Source organism: Pleurodeles waltl, chromosome 3_1 (assembly GCF_031143425.1).
Source record: "Pleurodeles waltl isolate 20211129_DDA chromosome 3_1, aPleWal1.hap1.20221129, whole genome shotgun sequence".
Taxonomy (NCBI): Eukaryota; Metazoa; Chordata; class Amphibia; order Caudata; family Salamandridae; genus Pleurodeles; species Pleurodeles waltl.
The window spans coordinates 256,303,141-256,328,440 of record NC_090440.1 but is presented as its reverse complement, the minus strand read 5'-3'; the positions used below and the strand labels follow the sequence as shown (position 1 = coordinate 256,328,440).

Sequence of the window (25,300 nt, the reverse complement as noted above, 5' to 3'; positions counted from 1 at the left end):
TGCAGATGAATTATGCCACACAAGAGCTGCAGTCACATATCAGTATGGTAACATCTTTGGGGGTGGGGTCAAGTGGATGACAGTGCTTGCACATTGTTGGGAGTCATTCAACCATCAGAGAATAGGTCCCTAAAAAACTTGAGTTGGTTTTGAGAAACTCACACTTTGCAGCATTCAGAGTGAAAATATAGTAATGTACCTGCAGTTCTCATCCAACTCGAGTTGATGGTTTCCTTTAATCAGGTCAAGCGGAAAAACACTTTGGCTCCATTCAATTGCATGATCATGTCCGATATGTGCAGAATAGGGTATCTCTCCCTCTCATTGGCCTCATTTTCATGGTGCATATCAATGCAAATGCGCACCACTCGGTACTGTCCTTAATTGGTATTACTCCTATGACTGAAACCCGTGACGTGGGGCCGGTGCAGCATTTGATGATGTCATGTTTTAAGAGGGATTCTAACAGTTTTTTCTACAGCTTCTTGTAGATGAAAAGCAACTCTGGGATATTGCTGAGCAACAGTGGGAATGTCTTCGTTAATATAAAGCTGTACTTTAATGTCCTTGATTTTTTCCAGGCCGTGGAACAACAATGGGAATCGGCTCATGATCTCAGACTGAGCACAGAGGTTGTAGTTGAAGGATATCAATTCCATGTCAGCAACAGTGGCAAAACTAAGTAAACTAACACTCAATGAAGTCCCTGGTAGAACATGAATGGTGGCCCGCACAAATGTCTTTTTGTGTTGCAGTGTCGCTATGAATGACCCTTGGCTTCTCAATGGCTCAGAAGCAGTCCAGGTGTACACCTTTGTGACGTTAAAGAACCGTTGTACAATGAATTTGACAACAATTGATTTTACCTGGTTTCTACTGGTCATAGCCGATGTTGCTTTTTGGTTTTAGGGGTGCAGGGCGAATGCTGCGGGAACGTTCTTGTAGCCATTTTCTCTTGCTATTGTGACACAACTGAGTTTTCTTTTGTTCACCACACAGTTATGAAATGGTTCTCTTTCCCACAACCTTTGCAAGCTTGTCCCCCAGCTGGACATTTACCTTCATGGGGAAACGAAAATCCACATCAGAAGCATAGCTTTGTTTTCTTTGCGGATGTCGACCTATGTGCATCTTGTTAATGCTTGTGCTTTCTTTTCACGGACAATGCCGATGCATGGTGTGCTGTTCCTGCTTCAATGTCAGAAGCATGTTGATCTGCTCATTATTCTGCTCTTACAACTGCTAGACTGTGTGTTTCTCGTACCATGCACTTTCTAAACAAATCTGAAAGGCAGCCATCAATGATTCTGAGGTGCATGGCTTCTTCGTTAGTAAAGTCACAGAACTTGCAATGAGTGCATCAATTCTTTCAAAAAACTCATCCATTGTTTCACCAACCTTTTGTTGGGCTTGGTTGAAGACATACCTTTCATAGTCGACAATGCTTCTTTTACCTTTTAATATAATTTTACATCAGTCTGTGAGATTTTTTAACACTTCTCTCACTTCACTGCCCACAAGGTTTTTCAAATATTGGATGATCTTCTTGCCAGCTTCTTCCTCTGGTGCATCTGTTAAGTCATCAAATGTTTCGATCCATGCAGCCCACATGGCACCAATGTTTTGCTTCTTAAAATTTTCAAAAGGCAGTGGTGGCTTCAGGAACATGGCTGCATTGTATTTGGCACCCCCTTCTACTGCCATTGCGAGCACATGCTTTTCAGACAACTTTTGCCACACGGAGTGGTACTTACAATTCCTGCAAGCAGAGGTCACTGCTGTAGTATGTGCTGCCGTATGTTTCAATCGCCCTTGATGGTGAGTATGTTTTCTGTGTCATGGACCTAGCTGACATGATCATTATTTCTTTCTTTGTCTGAATAACTGTTCTGTATTTGGGGCACGGCGCAGCATCTCTGTCGACCACCTCATCAGAGGTTTGGCGGGCGTTTAGAATGTGCTCCTCTGCAGGACCTTTGATCTCTTCTGTGGCTGGGTATGGGCTAGAGCAGGGCTTGGATTCCACATGTGCCAGTCGCAGACTTTTCTGTATCAATTCTGGGCACACGTGGCACACACAAGCAGTGTGCCGCATTGCTGCAAACTCTCAGGGAGAGCAGTCTTCTTGGTCATCTATCCACTACTCATCACCAGTTGTAGTGTCTTTCCCAGCTAGGGAGCATGCAGATGAATTACAACACACAGGGGCTGTGGTCAAACATTACTTTATTCTTCAGCATGCACTCACACACTGAGCATTACATCAATCTTTCCCTTAATCACACCCTAATACCTCCCCGCACGTTACTTACTTCCTTTTCAGAGTGAGCATAGAAACACAAGGATTCTACTGCGCACATAATCAATATGCTAGATATGAGTGTGTGAATTTGTGAGCACGTGTGTGAGGGAAAGTGAATGACTGAGAATAAGTAAGGCCGTAGTAATATATTAGAGGTAATTCTTGACATGAGAGTCTCCTCATTTAATATGGATGGCATCACTAGTGAAATTCCGGCACTATCATATTACAACTAATCCAGGCAATATATGCACCCATTGCACATAGGGGAACCCCATGACAAAACGCTGACTTTAGCACAATAGAGATCATTATTGACATATGAAGGCACTGGTATGACATTTTGAAATAAAATGTGCCAACTCCTTGAAGGAATGAGGCTTCTTTGATTTGCCACACCATGAAAAGATTTGAATATTTAATGGCTGGCCTAAGGGTTTGTAGTACATTTATGGGAAAACTGGTTTAAAGACCCTCTTTGACACCATACAGTTTAAATTTTTCTCATCAGAGAGCTTCCTGACCTACAAGAAGAAGTCTGGTTTGCTCACTGGAAATCATAGCAAAGATTACTACCCAATACTTTTTAAAGTTCATCAGCCGCCACTGAAGCTAATACAGACCTCTCATGACATTTTCCAGGTGAGTTTAATAAGCATGGTGGAGTTATCCTTGGGCATCATTTTTATGAAACAATCACTGCTCTAATAGAGTAAGCCCCAGCCCAGAACTAAGAGCAAAGAGCAAAGGTAACTTTCCCAACCATGCCCCTCTTGTGTGAGACCACCCAGGGCCTCTATTGGCTTATCCTGTATTGGGGCACATATCTCACTAAAAACACATCAACACAGTTTTTTTTCCATGCTATGCACTCATAAATGTAGGGCTCCACAGATTTAATGTCAAACGTTTGTCCACAGTGACCTGCACTGAAACTGTTAAAATTATTTTTGTGCAGTGTGCCTTTTTTCATTGTGATTATTCAATAAAAAGCCATTTTTTCCATAGCCTTATGCCAAAGTGGTATGTACTTTTTCATTCACCTTGATGCAGGTGACCTTGTGAATTCTAGCCTTCCAAAGCACCTCTGCTGGAGTTCAGTTTTTGAGTTTGGGTTCCACTGCTATTGGTGAGCAAACAGTGCTTTGAGTAGTTCATCTGTAATTAATCTATCAGTTAAGTCACTGGATCTGGGCATCATGGGAGCACAGCAAAATAGTGTTGAACATGAAGTTGCATTTTTACCCTTGCAATGCCAGCCGGTTCTGAAAGGGGAACCTTAAAGCAGATTGCAGAGACTTTCAAGAGGTTGACTGTTGAGGATTTCATAGGCTGATTTCAGGCAAAGACCTAGGGCCTGTTTTAGATATTAGTGAACGAGTTACTCCATCACAACGGTGATAGATATCCCTTCAGAGGAAATCTAAATCCCATACGATATAATGGGATTTACATTTCAGCTTGATATCTATCATCGTTGTGATGGAGTAACATGTCCGCCAGTATCTAAATCAGGCCCTTAGTAGTAAGACTATTGAAGAAAAGAGTTTTTTTGGGGCATGGAAGATTGCGACTAGGAGTGATCAGTGAAAAACTCAACTGGGGTGAAAGCTCACATTTTAATTGGGAACAGAGAATCAAGTAGCAAAGGACAGCTTGAGAAGGATGTGAAAATTTCCAAAAACAAAAGATGCTGACCAGAATGGCAATTTATTATGACACAGTCTAAAAGTGCAGTTTATCTTTTTCAATGAGTAAGACGGTAACCTACCTCATCATCCTTGACACACTGCATGGAGTAGTGATTACAATGGACCCACAAGGCACTCCTTAGGACAGTGATGCGGTCATTCTCCTGTGTCTGAAAGGCCTGCATAGAAAGGAGGTTTTAAATATTATTAAAGGAATAGTGCTTGGGGTCACACTAACTGATGAGACAGGAGCTGTTAATCTGGTTGCCTCTAAGCAAGGATTTATACTACTCAAAACTAAAAGCCTACAATGTCACCCACTATGATAGTTACTGCAAACTCACCCTGCCAAACTTAAAACTTGCACTGTGTACCTTGCCCTACTCAGAGAGCATAGTGAAATCGCAAAACCCACAAACCTATCATCATTATAGGATAATGCTAACTATCCGATCTCTTCTCAAGCGGCTGTCAAATCCCAAACTTAACAGTGCAATTTTGTCTCCATTGCACTTCATTCGTTTTGTCTGCATTCAGGTGGCCTTTTTGGACTGGCAGGTTATGAGGAAATACAAAATCGAAGGTAATGCTCAGACTCTTTGGAATGAGGCAGAGTTCGGTGACAACATTCTGCTGTCAACCCTTGAGACTGTGTGGCATCAGAGATTCTAGTTGTGTCCAAGAGATCTCAGCTGGGTGAAAAGCACTTGCAAAACTTTGCGGCTATGGCACGTTTTTTTCCAGGTAACAGGTTCTCTACATGTATAGTGTTCAGTGTATTCATGTGTGCAATTTCAGCAATTACAAAAACCTACAAAGGCACATATTTACAAATTTCTTGTTCCGGATTCCACCATAACCAGGGCTACAACAGTCCTGCAGAATCTCTCTCCATTTGTATGCCTCTCCCACAAATTTGTAGATATTTCCCTTCTCTTCTACATGGTAGACTGCTCTACAGTAGTCAATAAAGTAGTCATGGTTTGAACACAGTTCAATATCCTTATAAGCAGCCCCCTCTTGTCAGTCCCTCAGCCCTACTATGGTACAGTTCACTCTCCAGTGTTCATAGGGGATGCAACTTTCTCTATCCACTGATCTGCTATTGGCTTTCTTTGAATGCCAAGCCACCCTTACCAGCGCCACTCTTCCGCTAATGCCCATTTCTCAACAGCCCTGTGAAGTACCACAAATCAGGGGTTAGACTAACACATTTTAGTGCTGGTGTCCGCATTACCGCACTAAAATGCATTAGTCATGCATTATAGCACCCCTCAAACACACCCACAAGGCACAATCTTGAAGGAGCTGCATTTAAGCAGAAAGCACTCTGGCAGTGAGTGTATTGTGCTGACCAGACGAGAATATGCCCAGACTCAAAATATGTTGATGACTCGCTCCTATTTCCTTTATGAAGTCTTCACACATCATCAACGTTGCACACGCCGGGGAAGGCTCTCAATGCTTCATTATCAAACACAACAAGCCGAGCCCACATCTGTGAGTGAGTGTACCTTAATGTCCTTGAACGTCCGACGTTCGGCTTGGGGCGGCACCTTTATTTGTCTGGCCTCACATTAGTATCCTGCTGTGTGGTGTTGGTCCACTACATCTTGTGCAGTTTTATAGATAGCGCCAACTCAATCCCTTAGCACTGGAGCACTGCTTTGTGATGAGGTAAGGCACCTGTAATGTGCAGTCACTGATGGTTCCATTGCGTCTCATTTCAATATTTGACCTGCTTCCTTGATGCCGGACTGATAATAAAGAAACCACTCCTCTTCCCCAACTTCATATGTGAAGCTTTCTTTAAACTGGGGCATCTGTGGTCAGACGGTTGCTCTCCAAGGGATGGGTGGTCAGAGAAAATATGTGCGCTGCTCGGTCTCCGTCACTCTGCTCTCCATTCCATGCCCTCAAAGCCAGTAAACAGCTTAGTAAACAATTACGGTAATGAGTGGAGCATATGTTCTTGACATGACTCAGCAGAGTCCCAAAAATCAAGTAAAAAAAAAGGGGGCATGGTAGGAATACCCTGAACTATAGCCCTAGTGTTGGGGTCCCCCAGGGACCCCGCCAGGGTAAAAAAGCCTTTTTTTAAAAATATTTTGCCTCAAAATTGCAGAGGATCTTCAAATGTGCTTAAAAAAAATAAGAACAGTCTACCACGCTTGTTTAAAGATTAGCCCCCGGGTGTGCCAGGTCCCAGGGGCATTGCTCATATAAGAAAGTTGGGAGGGGGGCACATGCGGCTCCCCCTCCACAGGCACGTTTGAGCCCCAGGGACCACTACTGTCTCAGGGCTTTATGTAAATATTGGAGGGGGCCCATGCTGACCTCCCTCCTCATGCTCCTAAGAGCCCTGGGCACCACCACCTCACCGGGGCTTGATTTAAAAAAGTGGACGGGCTGCCTGCCTAACCCTCCTGTGCCAAGGAATACCCAGGGGACCACTACCTCCACAGGGCTTAAGTAATTTGTAAGAGTGGGGCAGCGCAGACCCCCTCCTCTGCTCCTAAGAGCCCCAGGGACTATCACCTCCCTGGAGCATTAATGTAAAATTGGTGGGGAGCAAAGGAGATCCCCCTCCCGTGGCGCCAAGGAGCCTGTGGGACCACCACCTCCCCGTTGCTTTAAAACTGAATTGGAGGGGGGCCCCTCCTTGTCCCTGTAGTGCCCCAGAGATCACCACCTCCTTGGGGCAACAAATATAAATAAAAGGGGAGGAGGGCCAGGCATCCCCCGTCCCAGGCCATATTTGGCCCCGGGGACAACCACCTCCCTGGGGCTGACCTGTGCAAATTGAAAGGAGGAGCCGTGCAGCCCCCTCCTGGAGCTATTGGGGGCCCTGGTGCCTGCCACCCCCTAAGGGTCAGCTGCCTATTTCCTGAGGTGACAACTCCCGCTAAGCAAAAGCAAACTGTAAGTCTGCTCCCAGCAGGCAGGAGCAGGCAAACTGCTCCTGCTCGCTGGGAGCGGATTTTTCATCTATTTAGGCTTGCTACCACATGCAGAGAGCAGCATTTTTAACTGCTCCCTGTGTGCAGGAGCAATGATGGTTCCCGCTGGAGGTGGGGAACCGGAGGGCCATGGGGGCCTTGAGCCCCCCCATGGCCCTAGGAGTGCAAAATTACTTATAAGCCTGCCCATTTGGCCCACCTCATATACATTAGTGGTATGTAGCTTCTTCCCACCTTTTTCCAGGATGATGGACACATTACCAAAAGCCAACTTCAATACCTTTTTTGGAGATGGGTTCTTAAAGCAGAGGAATATGACCAAATATCCATGAAAAAAAGCACTTACTATCTATGGTTAAGAAGAAGTGCCCTTGTTTGGTCGAGATTCAACTCTTTGTAGTCTCGTCCACTTCTTTACATGAGGATTCATGTTATTGCAGCTTACTGCATGAAGGTGCTTGAGGAACAATCACATTGCCAAAATTACAGATACTCAAGATCACTGGAGACATTGCCTTGGAGTCCTTTAAGCAGCTGTAGTGTGGAATATGCACTATACATTTACCCAACAAGGTAGCACGTACTAATTAGCCAGTAGAAAGTACTCCAACTGGGTAGACATTTTGTGCAAAGCTGTGACCTCTTCTCTGATAAATAAGCAAATCAGGATGCATTCTGGCACCGATACTTATTTCACAGAAATTAAACCTGAATGGAAAGCACTTACAAATATAAACAAAGTAGGTGCCCCAGTTGAAGCAGTGCTTTCAGGCCCTGCAGACAACTCCTGACGCGCACAGCCAAAGATCATGCATGGCACGTGGTTAGATGCCAAGAGGGGGTTGCAGCCAGGCTCTGCGGCCAACCCCACGCTGCGTTAAACATACCCTAGAAATTCACTGAAAAAAAAAATAGATTACAGGGACGTTATAGTTAGGAATTACCATTCAGGGTTTGGGTGTGAGTAAAGGTATTGGGTAGTAAGGGTGTTTTTATGGTTTAGGGGTGGGTCGGGGCACTGGCTTGTAAAGATAATTAAAAAAGGGGGTTTGCCGGTCCCCCCAAAAGTATTATATAGTAGTATATATATATATATTGTTGGAGTTCAACTTTTTACCTCTGTTTCCCAGGTTGTGGATGTGTGCTAGACCCTGATTTTGCTGTTTTTGTTACTCTGGGTAGTTTACCACTGCTAACCACTGCTAAAGTGCAAGTGCTCCTTTACAAAATGTGTATGTAATTGGCTTATCCATGATTGACATATTTGATTTATTAGTAATTCCCTAGTACAGTGCACTAGAGGAGCCCAAGGCCTGTAAATCAAATGCTACTAGTGGGCCTGCAGCACTGGTTGTGCCACCCACATAAATAGCTCTGTAATCATGTCTGAGACCTGCTACTGCAGTGTCTGTGTGTGCAGTTGTAACTGTAAATTCGACTTGGCAATTGTACCCACTTGCCAGGCCTAAACCTTCCCTTTTCTTACATGTAAAACACCACTAAGGTAGGCCCTAGGTAGCCCCAAGGGCAGGGTGCATTGTATGGTTAAGGTAGAACATATAGTAATGTGTTTTTATATGTCCTAACAGTGAAATATTACTAAATTCATTTTTCACTGTTGCATGGCCTGTCTCTTTCATAGGTTAACATGGGGGCTACCTTTAAATATGATTAAACTGTAGATTCCCTTTGGGAGCAGATGGACATGTGGAGTCTGGGGTCTCTGAGCTCACAATTTAAAAATACATCTTTTAGTAAAGTTGATTTTGAGATTGTGTGTTTGAAATGCCACTTTTAGAAAGTGAGCATTTTCTTGCCTACACCATTTCTATGACTCTGCCTGTTTGTGGATTCCCTGTCTGGGTCAGTTTGACAGTTGGGCTGGTTTCACTTCCCACTAGACAGTGACACAAAGGGAGCGGGGGTGTAGTCTGCATTTCCTGATGAGCCATCTGTGCTAGGAGGGAGGGGAGGAGTGGTCACTTACACCTGAAAGGGCTGTGCCGGTTCTGACACAATGTAGTCTCCAACCCCCTTGTGGGTGTCTGGGGCCTGGCCTGGGCAAGGCAGGATTTCACATTCAAGAGAGACTTTGCTTTGAATTAGGCCTACTTCAAAGGAGAAATTGGGGATAAGAAGGGCACCCAAAACCACAGACTTTAGAACACTTCTGGAAACCAAGAGGAACCTCTGCCTGGGGAAGAGCTGAAGAGCTGAGGAAGAAGAGCTGCCCTGCCTGTGACTGTGATTTGTGGAGCTATCCTGCAGTTGCTGCTTCTGCTAGAGTAAGAAGACTGGACTTTGTGTGCCTTCCATCTTGCGAAGATCTCCAAAGGCTTGATTTAGAACTTGCCTCCTGTTGTTTGAAGTCTCAGGGACAGCAAAGACTTCTCTCTGCCAGCACCTGGAGTCTCTGGAGAGACTACTACTCTTACCTGTGGTCAATGTTCCCTGTAAGGCATGCGCGCGAGCGCGCGCGCACCTTTCCTTCCCCCAGCGCGCAGGCCCCTTTGGCAAGCGCGCACGTTGTTCCACCATTCCGGTACTTTGTGGTAGTTTATATGCGTTATCACTTTCTAAGCCTAAATAAGCCTTTTAGAGCGATATACGTGGTCCTCTAAGGCAGATAATGCTCATATTTGAATCTGGATTGAAGTCAATGAAAACAGCGTTTAAAGGCCGCAGGGAGTGTTTTAAACATCATTTGCCGTACTTTAGCATACAAGCGAGCAAGTGATATTTATGTTGAAAATGAATGGTTAATGAGCTAGGAAATGCTTCAGAACAGTAGAAAATGTGCTGTTATCAACTTTTCCATCATTGTCGTACTTCATAGTTGTTTATATGCATTATCACTTTCTCAGCTCAAATAAGCCTTTTAGAGTGATAGTCGTGCTCTCCTATTGCAGAAAATGCTCATATTTGAATCTGGATTGAAGTCAATGAAAACAGCGTTTAAAGGCCGCGGGAGTGTTTTAAACATCATTTGCCGTACTTTAGCATACAAGCGAGCAAGTGATATTTATGTTGAAAATTAATGGTTAATGAGCTAGGAAATGCTTCAGAACAGTAGAAAATGTGCTGTTATCAACTTTTCCATCATTGTCGTACTTCATAGTTGTTTATACGCATTATCACTTTCTCAGCTCAAATAAGCCTTTTAGAGCGATAGTCGTGCTCTCCTATTGCAGAAAATGCTCATATTTGAATCTGGATTGAAGTCAATGAAAACAGCGTTTAAAGGCCGCGTGGAGTGTTTTAAACATCATTTGCCGTACTTTAGCATACAAGCAAGCAAGTGATATTTATGTTGAAAATTAATGGTTAATGAGCTAGGAAATGCTTCAGAACAGTAGAAAATGTGCTGTTATCAACTTTTCCATCATTGTCATACTTCATAGTTGTTTATATGCATTATCACTTTCTCAGCTCAAATAAGCCTTTTAGAGCGATAGTCGTGCTCTCCTATTGCAGAAAATGCTCATATTTGAATCTGGATTGAAGTCAATGAAAACAGCGTTTAAAGACTGCAGGCAATGTCCCCTGCAAGGCGCGCGCGCACCTTTCCTTCCCCCGTCGCGCAGGCCCCTTTGGCAAGCACGCATGTTGCAACGTTCTTGCAACGTCGCTCCCTGCATCATGCACAGCAAATGTGACAAGACAACAACAAGACGTAAAGGCACCTTCATTGCTCATTTACCGTCTGAATGGACAGAACACTTTTTTTTGTCCGCTTGCCAGAACGAGCCAGTCGGCCTAAAAATGGCTCACCCGTATAAATCCGATTAGTCATAGCGAGTGGCTGAGCAGATAACTTGAGGCCTCTAATTCAAGTTCAAAACAGTGTAGAGGCTAATGCCAAAGATCTTGGCTAGTTATGCGCTGCGCGTGCGTGAATGGTCAATTTCTTGGCGCACGTATCCTTGGCTGCAGCGCACAGAGACCGCACACTGCCACACACAGTGGAAAAAAATTTGAGGGAACATTGCAAGTGGTGCCCATCTAGTTCTTGGGACCCTGAAAGGAGAAGCGGGCAGCCTAAGAGGAAGAAATCCACGCACAGAACGCCATGTGGGGAAAAGATCGATGCAACTCCAATATGCGGCTGGGAAATTGACGCGCCACCGGCTTCACGGCTGAAAATCAATGCTCGCCTGTAACGCGACCGAAGAATCAACACACAGAGCTGGAGAAACGACGCGCAGCATCGCTGGCGGAGGCTGGTGAGATCTCAACCCGCGCTGCGTGGTTTTCGGATCATTGTGCAGCTGGATTTCCGATGCAAACACCGCTGGGCGTGTAAAAACAACGCAAGAACTGCCCAGACCCGAGAGTGCTGACCGGATCGATGCATCACTCTTCTGCGGAGAGAAGAAACGACGCGCACTGACCCGACGAAAGGAGAAACAACACAAGGTCTCGCTTGTGAGTGAAATCAACACATCTCAAGCCTTCTTGACACACTCTCGCCTGTGCGGGGTTATTTTTGATGCACCCAAGGTACATTTTTCACGCTAACAGTGTTGGTGTGTGTTTAAAACTACAAGAAGACTATTTTTGCTTTTTAATTGATAACATGACTTGTGTATCGTGGATTTTTTTCGTTTTGGTCTTGTTTTTTTTAGATAAATATTCTCTATTTTTCTAAACCTGTGTTGTGTCATTTTGTAGTGTTTTCATTAAGTTACTGTGTGTGTTGGTACAAATACTTTACACCTAGCACTCTGAAGTGAAGCCTACTGCTCGTGCCAAGCTACCAAGGGGGTAAACAGGGGTTAGCTGAGTAGCTGAGGGTGATTCTCTGTTACCCTGACTAGAGTGAGGGTACTTGCTTTGACAGGGGGTAACCTGACTGCCAACCAAAGACCCCATTTCTAATATATATATATATATATATATATATATACACGCACATGTGTACATTTAGATATGGGTTTTACCTTAAAATTATAAATATATATATATATATATATATTTACTTTATTAATACATTACCTTAAATAGACTATCATTTTCATGGTAAAGGCATGCGTTGTAAAAGAATACGTGTGGTAAAAAAATGTGGGGTAAAAAATGTGTGGCAAAGGCATGGGTTGTGTTTAAACACATTGTAATGTTATACAACGGAGCACCAGTACACTGCTACATCTCATCGTGCAAGGACTAGGGCCAGGTGTAAAACTCTATTACCGGCCTACAGCTGCTTCTGCTGGGTGTACATCTCCAGTACATATTTACATTGTGCATAGAGTCCTTCTATTTAGTATGCGCTCAGCATCCTCAACAACATTTGACCAAACCTGCCACTAAACCAGGGCAGCTCCAGACCATTTAGGTAGAACCTGCAGCAGTAGGATCACTACGAAGGCAACACAGATTGTTTCTGTGCTTCATAATGTTCAGTCTGTGAGGAGTGAGGCATGTGGTGGTTATGTAATTGAACGGTTAATACTTGTTTCACATGTTCATAGATACTGTGGCCCATATTTATACTTTTTTTGCGCCGCATTTGCATAACTTTTTGACTCAAAAGCGGCGCAAACTTACAAAATATAATTGTATTCTGTATATTTGAGCAACTTTTGCGTCAAAAAGTGATGCAAATGAGGCACAAAAAAAGTATAAAAATGGGCCCATTTGTACATGTTCCAGTGCTTGCTTCTATACTTTTCCTCTAAATTTCCAGGGCTTACTCCCATTTAGTGCACTGTGTAGGTATATTGTTGGAGGTCGCTGAAAGGAGTGTTTTATATAGCTACAACACCAGTTTACATCCGCTAATAAAAGTCAGCAGAACTTGCAAGAGCTCATGAGGTGGTGGCTCCTCATGGTCTTGTCTCCAAAGTTGCTGTATGGATCACATCAGTGCTCCATGTAGCAATAAAGGGCCTGGGTGCATACTGTCTTCCTCTACCATATCTTCCAAGTTTTGAAACTTCCCCTCAGGATAGCAATCTTCCATGGCCTCTATCCCAGCCTGTGTTCACCCCTTATTCACCTCTCTGTGAGGAAATGGCATCCCCGTGTGGGTAGTCCTATTAGTGGGAGCACTGGGTCATATGCCCAATATTGCTGGGTTTTTCTCACCACTGAGAGTAATTTGAACTGTTGTGTTGAAGCATATCATCTGCTCTGCCATATCTTCCATCTCTTCCCTATTCAGTCCTGAGGGCTGCCTAACCAGCCAGCAAAGTTGGGCTGATAAAAAGTACAATTTATAGTCTGGGACTCCAGAGCCTCCGGTTTGTGTAGGGCATCTGTTGGACCTAGCCCTTTTTGCAGGGTCATCCCCAAACTTTCTGCATCCTTCATCCTATTTTTTTCTGACCTCTTGCTGTTGGCTCTAGGACTCTGAGCACTTTATCACTGCTGATCAGTGCTGAAGTGCAGGTGCTCTATCTCTCCTAAAGTTGGTATAATTGGCTTACACCTAATTGGCACATTTAATTTACCTGTAAGTCTCTTGTACAGTGTTATCGCTATACCCAGGACCTGCAAATTAAATGCTACTGGTGGGCCTGCAGCGCTGCTTGTGCCACCCACAGAAGTAGCTTTTCAAAGTAGACTCAGGCCTGCTAGCGCAGGGCATGCGTGCACAGCTTACTCCCACAGGGACCTGGCTTCTAAATGTATGTGCCAGGTCTGGTACTCTCCTGTTACTATATATAAGTCAACCCTAAGGCAGGCCCTAGCTAGCCATATGGGCAGGGTGCTTTGTATGTAAAAGGTAGGATATGTGCCTAGTTGTGTGGCCTGTCCTGGTAGTGAGAAACAGCCTATTTGGTTTCTCACTGCTGTGAGTGCTGCCTTGCTCATAGGACTGCATTGCAAATACCCTACCTTATATCTAGAGGGTATTGTCTGATCTATGAGGGGTAGCATAGGCATGTTTGATATGGTTGTAATGGTAGTGAGAAATGCTGTTGCTGGTGTAGGTAGATATTATATTACCATTATAGAAATGCCACTTCTATAAAGTGAGCATTTCTCTGTGCTTATGACTCTGGTGTTTTGCAGCTTGACTCCAATCCACTCCTGGGGCACAGTGACAGCTGGGCTTTGTTCATACTTTTCAGACATCCTGTACAGAGGGAGGGTGGAGGTGTCACAGAAGTGCATCTGCATATTGAATGGTCTTCCTGGGCTGAGAGAAGGGGGGACGGGCGCACCTGCATTTGTAAAGTCTGTGCTCTGACCTCACACAAAGGGCTTGTTTACCACCCACTAATGTCCGGAGCCTGTGCTGGAGGAGAGAGGGGACACTCCTAGAACCAGTTGGAACTGGTTGGAACCTCTTCTCCTCCTCTTTGTGAAAGCTTGCGCAAAAACTGAGTATAAGTGCAGGGGATTTTCCCCATGTTAGAGAGCCACTCTTGGACTACTGAACTCGACACAGGATGCTGCTGGAGGGCCTTGCCAGGAACCACCTTGGACTGCTGCAGCTGTGCTCACCTTTGACTTGCTGGGTCACTAGGAGGAACTGCCACTGCCTTCAACCTTTTGTGCTGGCCTGTTTGCTTGGGCCTTGCCACCATGTGCTCCCTCTCACTGTCTCCAGGGGGTGGGTGATGTGCCCCCTGTTCCCCTGCAGCTTTTCCAGGCGCTGACGTGGTGCAGGAAGAGTGCTCCGTTGTGCTTGTCCAGAGCACTGTTTTGATTTGTATGCACCCAGAGCAGGAAGAGCGCTGTGTTCCTGCTGCCAAGCACTTTGGTATGTGCAAGAGAAGAGTGTTCTGAGCGCTTTATTTTGTCGGACCAAAGTGCGTTCTGAGCACTTTCATTTTGTGGTGAAAGGAAGCATGTTCCAAGCGCTTCACTGATGCTGCCTGAGGAAAATCACCGCCACAACCTGGGCGGGTGAATGAAATCCGAAGGTGGGAGAAGCACGCCACTCATCGGTGCCCCCGGGGCACAGGAGCATGCAAGAGTGTGCCTCCGGGGCACAGGCAGGCACAGTTTGTTGGAAAATCACTACTGAGGCCCGAGACGACACTTTGGGACATTTGCGCACCAGATCGGGTACAGGTGAATGGAGGAGCGAAGGAGCGGAAGTCAGGGGGGAAGGAAACCTAATCGGAGGTCCGTCCTGCTCACTGGGCCGCCCCAGGGCCTGCATCAATGGAGCATCGCATTTGGGGGAGACGCATGGTCTCGCGAGGCGTGAGAGACTGTGTGAGTCTCTGTGTCTCTCACCGGGTGGTGAGAAAGCCTCAGCGGAGGCCCTGTCGCCCCAAGGACTTGGTCTGTAAACAGGCAGGGAATGCTTCATTTTTATGGGCATTTCAGATGTTGTAGTGATATTTGCGCAATATCATTTCTACTGTACATTCATGATGCTGTTTGACCTTGTTGGTGGCATGTATTTTCCATGATATGTGCATCCCTAATGATATTGTTTTCCTGACTACTGCTTTTGTTGCAGAATAACCAGTAACCTCTATGTTTCATGTGCCTACAGCTGACTTTTGCAGAGTACCAGTAAGCGAGTAATGTTCTTACAACTGCTTGTGTAGCAGGCTATTACTGACATGTTGTGTTTGGTCTAATAAGGTTGCGTACAATACAGTATATTTTTATATAACTTGGTGTTGTGTTTCCTTTCTGGTGGGGATAGTGCATCAGGTGTGTTGTGTGTGTTGTGTAATCACTTCACACATTGCGTATGGGTTTGGCCTGACGGCTCGTGACAAGCTTCCAAGGGGGTGAGCAGGGGCTATCCTGGGTGTGTAACTCCCTCGCCCTGACTAGAGTGGGTGGGTTCTGCCTAGGTTAGGTGCATACCTTAGCCAGCAAGAAACATCATTTCTAACAGCATTTTAGGATGGTCATTTTCCAGCAAGAAATTGCCGTTACAATGCTGTTTTTTCCACGTAATGTCTTTACTATGAATCCGTTACCACACAATGCATTTACCAGGTATGCCTTTACCACGCAAGGTAATAATATATATATATATATGTATGTGTGTATATCCAACAAAGTCTCCCCACATAAAGAAAGGGTTGCGCACTCAAAGATGTGAGAAAATATCTGTTTAATGTGTCAAAAACACCGGACACAGTTACTGCAGAATGCAACTGGGTTCATTCTACAGACTCATACAGGGGGCCACCCTGAGTGCCACAGTGGATCTGCAGATCCTCACACATGCAAAAAAAACATTTTTTGCAATTTTCACCCAAGAGGGGTCCCTCACAGACTTCTCCATCAGTCCCATGGGGTAAGATACCTCTATCCTGACCCCTTATATTTCATTTCTACTTTTGCCCTCACCCCTGGAACCGTGCACCGATTGACAAAATGGCAGCTGCAACTTTTCTCTCTCAGGGTGCAGGCTGCCAATCACAGCATTGCTGCTGGTGCGTGGATCCACGGATCACATCTCTAATAATCATACATCTTTTTTATTCAATAACTCCAAAACTGCTGAACAGATTTACACCAAATTACACAAAGCACTCTTTTGGACCAAGATCTAGCTTTCAGCAAAATTTGGTGAAATTCCTGTCATCAATTTGGGCTGTAGTCATATCTAAAACCTCCATAGAAAATTGCATGGGGAAAACATGTTTTAGGACCTCCCTTCTTTACTGCTCCTGCTTGACGAATCACCCTAAACTTTCTGACAGCCGCTGAAGTTAGTGCCAAACTAGTTTTGAAAATTTTAGTGATGATTCGTAAAATGGCACAAATGTTATTAGCAAAACAAAAAACACTTTTCATATGTTAACTAGGTCTAACTATAACTAACCACTGGCACCGTCAGTAGGTTACATATATGCCTGTATATATATATATATATATATATATATATATATATATATATATATGTGTGTGTTTGTGTGTGTGTGGGGGTTTGTGTGTGTGTCTGTGTGATTGTAACCTACTGGCACGTGCGAGTAGGTAGTTGTTGTTAGGACCATGTTTCCATAGAAAAAGCTATTTTTGAATTGCCTATATCTTTGCCACCAGTTGAAGAATCTTCATAAAACTTTTTAAAAACAGTGTGCCAGTGATTTTATTTGCACACCAAAGGTTTCAGGCTGATTTATCCGGTGGGGGTAATGAAAAGGGGGGGGGGTCAAAAAAGTTGCATTTCCAATAATAATTCCAATAGGATCTTTCGACACGACTACAGCCTGAACCGCTGGACAGAATTACACCAAATTTGGCTAGAACGCTTCGGTACACAGAATGTACTCTTGGTTTTTTGGTATAAATCTGTTCAGTAGTTTATGACAAATTAAGGACAATCCAAATTTGTATATCTCTGGCTGCGAATAAATTGCAAATATTCACAAATTTTTGCAAATGTGCACGCAAATAGAAGAACTGTAATTGTCTGGCCCCAACCTGACTAGAAAGTTGTGGTCGCCGTTTTATGTAATGGGAGAGGGTCCTGGGGGCTGACAACAGAAATGATAAGCGGTATAAGGGGTCAGGGTGGAGGTACCATGACTCCAGGGTGTGACAGAGCGGTGTTTTATGGTCAAATTATGGGTTTAAAATGATTTTATTCACCATGTGCAATATCCTCGAATATTCACTATATTCGAGGGTATTCAAGAATATGCAAAAAAAGATTTAAAGAAGCATTCACAGACTCATTCATACACACATTCATTTACTCATAGATGCACTCAGAGACTCATGTGCCCACTCCCACACCCACTCAGATACTCATGCACCCACTCATAGACTTACACACCCACTTTCACCCACTATATATAGTAGGGGTATAAGGTGGTAAGGTATTTTTAGGGTTTAGGGTTGGGTAAAAGTGTTAAGGGTACTTTTAGGGTTCAGGAGTGGGTATAGGAAGGTAAGGGTATTTTTATTAAGATTTAGGGGTCCGTAGAGGTATGGGGTAGTAAGGTTTTATTAGAGTGTAGAGGTGTATAAAGGCATAGAGTGGTAAGGGCATTTGTAGGATTTTGGGGTTGGTAAAAGTATATGGTGTTAAGGGTATTTTTAGGGTTTATGGATGGTTAAGGGTATAAGGTGGTAAAGGTAGATTTAGGGTTAAGAGGTGGGGTATAGGGTGGTAAGGGTATTTTTAGGGTGTAGTGGTGGGTAAGTGTATAGGGTGGTAAGGGTATTTTTGAGGACTTTTAGGATTTAGGGGTAGATAAAGGAATAGGGTGGTAAAAGTAATTAAAAAAGAATTATTTAAAAAAAGGTGGGTGGCTCTCCCCTCCCAAAAAAATGGATAGACATATTGGGGGTCATTTTAACCCTGGCGGTCCAAGACCGCCAGGGCTAAAATGACGGGGCACCTCCAACAGGCTGGCGGTGCCCCGCTGGGCATTCTGACCGCGGCGGTTTGACCGCGGTCAGAAGTGTAAAACCGGCGGTCTCCCGCCGGTTTTCCGCTGCCCATTTGAATCCTGCGCCGCCATGGGGATTCTGACAGCCCATACCGCCATCCTGTTCCTGGCGGTTCGCCCGCCAGGAACAGGATGGCGGTATGGGTTGTCGTGGGGCCCCTGGGGGCCCCTGCAGTGCCCATGCCAATGGCATGGGCACTGCAGGGGCTCCCGTAAGAGGGCCCCACAAAGAATTTCACTGTCTGCATTGCAGACAGTGAAATTCGCGACGGGTGCCACTGCACCCGTCGCACCTTCCCACTCCGCCGGCTCCATTCGGAGCCGGCGTCCTCGTTTCCCACGAGGACGCCTTCCCGGTAGTTTTACACTGGGCTGGCGGGCGGCCTTTTGGCGGTCGCCCGCCAGCCCAGTGAAAAACCCAAAATACCCTCAGCGGTCTTTCGACCGCGGAGCGGTATTTTGGAGGGGAGGCCGCCCGCCAGACTTAGAATCACCCCCATAGATAGATAGATAGATAGATAGATAGATAGATAGATAGATAGACAGAAAGACATAGGGGTTTAACTTATCTTAAATATACTTACCTTGTGTGGTAAAGGCATGCATGGTAAAGGCATATGCATGGTAAAGGCATGTGTGGTAAAGGCATATGCATGGGAAATGATTAGGTGTAAAGGCATGCTTGGTAAAGGAATGCATTTTAAAGACTTACAACCCAGTTCTGCTCCTGAAGTAAGGTGTTTGGTGCTTTAATCCACTTTTGTGGGATCGATACTGGCAATTTTGTGTAGCACACGCACAGGATCATCATTTTAGATACAGCAGTTCATGTCATTATTCGCACTTTCGAAGAGCAAAAACGCCATGTTTCACCTCAATCTTTGCAGAGCCCCACCCAAATTCCCTTCTCTGATGTCCATGCAGTGTAAAGTATTGTCACACCCAAGTATTTAAAAACCTGGGACTCAAATTTATTAGTCAGGTGGCTAAGTGCTGAGATCCTCGTAATGGATAAAGAAAAAGCTCAAGTTTTGTCCCAATTAATGCATATGCTTGATACCCTACCCAAGTCTTTAATGCTCCCATACTTCCTGCGATGCACTTTTCCACATCCCGGAGGTAAAGAAGCATGTCATTCGGAAATAGTGATAAAATATGTTCACCGTCCCTTAAAGGAATATCCTTCCTTCTTCCCCCCATCCTCATTATATAAGTGTTAGAAATGGGGGTTTTGGTTTGCAGTCAGGTTACCCTCTGTCCAAGCAAGAACCCTCACTCTAGTCAGGGTAAGTCACACACAATCCAAAATTAGCCTGTGCCCACCCTCTGGTAGCTTGGCATGAGCAGTTAGGCTTAACTTAGAAGGCAATGTGTAAAGTATTTGTGCAATAAATCATACAATACCACAATATAGCACCACAAAAATACACCACACAGTGTTTAGAAAAATATATAATATTTATCAGGATAATTGCAGGTCAAAACGAATAAAGTTGCAATGTGAAATTGTAGTGATATCACAGGAAAGTGATATAAAGCGTCTTAAGTCTTTAAAAAGCAAACAAAGTCTCTTTCAAGCACAAAGTACCTGGTTTGGAGTGGAAAAGGGCTGCAGAAGAAGAGATACGTTGAAAAATGGTGTGTGCGTCGATTTCTTCCCAGCACACACTGACTTGCGTTGTTATTTTTCACGCGGGGAAGTCGTGCGTCGTTTTCCGGCGCACGGACAGTCTCTTTCTGTGGGTCGTGGGGATTACCAGATGTCCCGGGTCTGTGTGTGGATTCTCCTACTTGTTTTCTGGCTGCGCATCGTTCTGCGGGGCTGTGTGTCGAAGTTTCGCTCTCACGGCAGGCGTTGCGTCGATTTCTCCTCTGGAGGTCGGGCGGCATTGTCCTTGCGAGGCCGTGCGTCGAAGTTACGGTCGTCCCGAAGGCGTTGCGTCGATCAGCGCCGCGGAACAAGCTGTGCATCGAAATTTTCGGCGCACGAAGCGTCCAAGTGAAAAAGAGAAGTCTTTTTGGTTCTGAGACTTCAGGGAACAGGAGGCAAGCTCTATCCAAGCCCTTGGAGAGCACTTTCACAGCCAGACAAGAGTTCAGCAAGGCAGTAGGCCAACAGCAAGGCAGCAGTCCTTTGTAGAAAGCAGACAGGTGAGTCTTTTGAGCAGCCAGGCAGTTCTTCTTGGCGGATGTAGTTTCTGGTTCAGGTTTCTTCTCCAGCAAGTGTCTGATGAGGTAGGGCAGAGGCCCTGTTTTATACCCAAATGTGCCTTTGAAGTGAGGGAGACTTCAAAGAGTGGCTAAGGAGTGCACCCCGTCCCCTTTCAGTTCAATCCTGTCTGCCAGGGTCCCAGAAGGGGGTGTGGCAGTCCTTTGTGTGAGAGCAGGCCCTCCACCCTCCCAGCCCAGGAAGACCCATTCAAAATGCAGATGTATGCAAGTGAGCCTGAGTACCCTGTGTTTGGGGTGTGTCTGAGTGAATGCACAAGGAGCTGTCAACTAAACCTAGCCAGACGTGGATTGTAAGGCACAGAAAGATTTAAGTGCAAAGAAATGCTCACTTTCTAAAAGTAGCATTTCTAGAATAGTAATATTAAATTCGACTTCACCAGTCCGCAGGATTTTGTATTACCATTCTGGCCATACTAAATATGACCTTCCTGCTCCTTTCAGATCAGCAGCTGCCACTTCAACAATGTATGAGGGCAGCCCCAATGTTAGCCTAAGAAGGGAGCAGGCCTCACAGTAGTGTAAAAACGAATTTAGGAGTTTTACACTACCAGGACATATATATCTACACAGGTACATATCCTGCCTTTTACCCACACAGCACCCGAAGTGGCAGTGAAACTGCACACACAGGCCTTGCAATGGCAGGCCTGAGAGAAGGTTAAGGGGGATACTTAAGTGGGTGGCACAACCAGTGCTGCAGGCCCACTAGTAGCAAGTAATCTACTGTCCCTAGGCACATATAGTGCACAATACTAGTGACTTATAAGTAAATTAAATAGTCCAATCAGGTATGATCCAAAGTTACCATGTTTAAAAAGGGAGAGAGCATAGGCACTTAAGCACTGGTTAGCAGTGGTAAAGCGCGCAGAGTCTAAAAGCCAGCAAAACAGGGTCCAAAAAGTGGAGGGAGGCTGGCAAAAAGTTAGGGGTGACCACCCTAAGGCATGTCAGGTCTAACAATGAGCAAATGCATCAATTGCCAAAGAGAAGGCATTGGCGGTGGGGGCATCCCTTTATGGTCCCTCTATATATCTGAAGCACCTCTGATATGCATTGCAGATCAGACCGTTGCACTGGAGCCCGCATACAGAATGGCAACTGACCAGCCCCAACCAGTTCCCATGTTCATTTGTTTCATTACTGCTCGCAGGATAGTCAAATGCTTTACGTAAATCTAGTAGCTTTGCCAATATAATGTGCACTTTAAGTACAGCCTGGCCTTCATCACAAATAAATATACCAGCACCTTTTCTGAAGGCAGTGTGATTTTGCCTTTTTTTGTGACAAATTAAAGGTGACTGGCATAGTCTTGTGAAGGACCCCTTTGATGGGCATTGTAATGGCATAGGACCATGATAGGCCTAATCCTTCTAATACAATAAATATGATGGAGAATTGATCTAGAACAGTAAAGGGCAACGCTTTCACACATGACATTTCAACACTTTGGGGGTCATTCTGACCGCGGCGGTTCGGCCGCGGTCAGAAGAGGCAAACCGGCGGTCTCCCGCCGGTTTACCGCTGCCCTTAGAATCCCCCATGGCGGCGCAGCTTGCTGCGCCGCCATGGGGGATTCTGACACCCCCTACCGCCATCCTGTTCCTGGTGGTTCGCCCGCCAGGAACAGGATGGCGGTAGGGGGTGCCGCGGGGCCCCTGGGGGCCCCTGCCGTGCCTATGCCAATGGCATGGGCACGGCAGGGGCCCCCGTAAGAGGGCCCCGAAAAGTATTTCAGTGTCTGCTAAGCAGACACTGAAATACGCGACGGGTGCAACTGCAACCGTCGCACCCCTGCAACTACGCTCCTCGTTGCAGGGGCATTTCCTCTGGCCCGGCGGGCGCTCTTTTGGAGAGCGCCCGCCGGCCAGGAGGAAATGTCTCAATGGCCGCAGCGGTCTTTTGACCGCGGTGCGGTCATTCAGCGGCGGTACCCTGGCGGACGGCCTCCGCCGTCCGCCAGGGTCAGAATGAGGCCCTTTATGTGTTTCCATCATCCCAAGTTGAATGTCCTTCTTAATATCCTTCTCAAAGACTTATGGATATTTGCAAATCTGAACAGAAAATTCAAGATGTTGCAGATCTCCATGAGCTATGGTCAAAAGGTGCAAAGATCCAAACGCCCGGTGAAACTAAAACCTCCTTGTATCCCCTCCAGAAACATTTGATCAAGATGATTAAAGACAGGATCGGATCTCTAGGCATTATCTCTGGGTTTAATCCAACCAAAGAGCATAACTCAGCAATATGAAATTCGGAAAACTTCTGAAAATTAAACTTTTCACTCTTTCCTTAAGTTGAAATCAACATGAATTAAGAGACATGTTGAAAAATATCATCCACAATTACTCGCCCTGCCCGATTTGACACAAAGGGCCACCAGTCTGGTTACGGCCAGGGTCATAATGAGGCCCAAAGTTCCACTTCCATTAAGCAAACTGTATCTCCTATGTGTCAACGCTCTGAAGTTACTGACTTAAAATGCATAGTACTATAAAAAATCCCTCAATAAATAAATCAGCCCCCTTCACTTACTGTGACAAGTTAGAAAAATATATATGGGAAAAATTCCAGTTGCACAAATTAGCCAAAACCTATCTTCAGAGAGTTGAAACACTGCAGGGTGCAGGTGGTGGTTGTGCAATGCGGCTGGAGAACAGCTCCAGTGGAACGATTTCCGGTGCCTCTGGAAATTTGGCATTTTGGACTGTTGTGCTTTTTGCAATCTGGTGTCCTCTTGTGGTGAAGCCCTAAGGCAGCTGTATACAATTTCCTGAAAATAGCACTGGCCACGTATTGAGTAGCACCGCGAGAGAAGAGAGCACTCATGCAAATTGTCCATAAGATTGCTTTGTGCTTGTAAAAATAAAGCAAACTCTGCAGCGAGCAAAGATGGACAGGAAACCAAAAGCAACCCTGGCAAAAATGCTCAAACCAGCCCTGCTCCCTGCATCTTCTTATCTTCTCATGCAATACCTATCTTTCCATCCATCCACTCCCTCTCTTCTTCTTTCCTATCTCTTCTCCTTCTCTCACCACTTGTTCTCTATCTTCCTCTTCCTTCCCTCTCTTTTTCTGTCTGTTGAAGCCTCCCTTACCTAAGGCAATTAACCTAAGGGGGCTGGGAAAAGTGAGAGAGGTCTCCGGAGTGACCCTAAGCTTTCAGAATTGGTATTTAAGGGCTCCAGTCCACTGGGGAAATGCTGGCAGAATAAAAGGCCTGTTCCTGGCAGCAAGATGGCTCATATGATTGATGTTCTTGCACCGGATATTTACATGAAAGGCAATGGATTTAAGGAAAAGGTTTATTTGTGTTTTTATATATTTACAAAATAACAAAATGACAAAAAGTCTTACATCACATGCGTTGATATGCGCCAGCTCCCACTCGATCCGTGCTTTCTCGAGTAGATCCACATTCTGTAAATAAGCCTTGTCTGTAAAATAAGCAAGCTGTTAAAATTTGCAAGTGATGAACTGTAAGGTACACTCCAGAGGCTAAATTGCCTCGGCTCTACTGAAAAATTCATACTGTGTGCATACACTACTGACAATGGCCTCTACGGCCCTCATTATGAGTTGATCGGAATTTGGGGCTTCATGTACAAAGTGTTTTAACAGTCACAAACCCTTACATTTTTGGTAAATCATCCGATAAAACACTTTTGGAAATATACTAAACCAAATTATGGATTCCGAAAAGGTTTTCTGAATTGTCAATGGGCTTAGGAAACAATAAGTAATTGGTACGTGTAGGTGTTAAGGACGTCCCTTCCAAATACTGATTCCCTACTGTAGGTGTTATGTTTTGCAAATGAAATCTGGTTGCAAATCATTAATATTTTCCTATCAACTAAAAGAAAGTGGTAACTCATTCTCAAACCGCAATCAATTCTTTGTACATGAGATTCTTTGTGATGTGGAGATACCAGTAGCCTAAGCTACCAGCCAGTATCTCCGCACCAGATTCTGGCCATTAGGGTTTTTTTTCCTCCAAATTGAGGAAGAGCTGCGAAGACCTAGAGTTGCTGGTTCATTTCTGGGCGTTTTTTCCCTATTTTGGCAAAAAAGCACATGTGCTGACATTTTCCGCCTACTCTGAGCAGTTGGCAAGTGTCAGTGGAGACCAGGGAGTGTTGGAAGGGGGAATCTTGGGGAAGAAGGGAGGCAGGGCACGCTTTTGACGGTCCAGGGGGAGCATTGCCTGCTCCCTCCGGACTGCCGAAGGTGCAGATAAGGACATACTGCCCCTACCACTTCAGCAACTGTGACAGGCCCAGTGCCTGGGCCTGGAATTATCAGGTCCTGAATTTTCAGGCACACACAGAATAGCGACTTGAGGGATTTCACTCCGAGTTATAGCTCCCAGTGAAATAACCAAACTTGTAATGATGGCCCAGATGTGCTTATGTACTGCGCTTGTAAGCCAGCCTTACGTTTGGGCTTCCTAATATTAACTGCTAGGTATCTGTTTATTACTTCAAAACATTTTTATATCAGACATTGAAACGACTCTTCCGTTACTTATGTGTATTTCAAAAATGAATATTTTTCCGTAATGGAACAGAAGGGGGAGTAACAATGGGCATCATTCAGACCTAATCACTAAATAGAGACACAGTCCCCACACCCCATGTGAAAAAAATCATTTTCCTTGTGTTTTTTTGTACCCGATTTACAAATTGAACCTAAAAATGAACGATAAAGAATACAAATCGTTTTCACACCTGTTTGGCCCCCGTTGTTAGCGCTATTACCGTGGTTTCAATAGAGGAGTGCCAACAGGTCCTA

General features: G+C 45.1%; 1 protein-coding gene across 2 annotated transcripts in view; it reads right to left on the bottom strand.

Moving 5' to 3' along the window:
• Positions 1–25,300, bottom strand: part of PSTPIP1 (proline-serine-threonine phosphatase interacting protein 1) — a 484,932-nt gene that overhangs the window by 131,112 nt on the left and 328,520 nt on the right. For both annotated transcript variants that reach the window (XM_069222343.1, XM_069222342.1), the window contains exons 9-10: positions 23,867–23,946; positions 4,074–4,172 (exon numbers count right to left, since the gene is read on the bottom strand). In XM_069222343.1, coding sequence (XP_069078444.1) covers positions 4,074–4,172; positions 23,867–23,946 — 179 coding nt within the window. The remainder of the gene's footprint in view (positions 1–4,073; positions 4,173–23,866; positions 23,947–25,300) is intronic.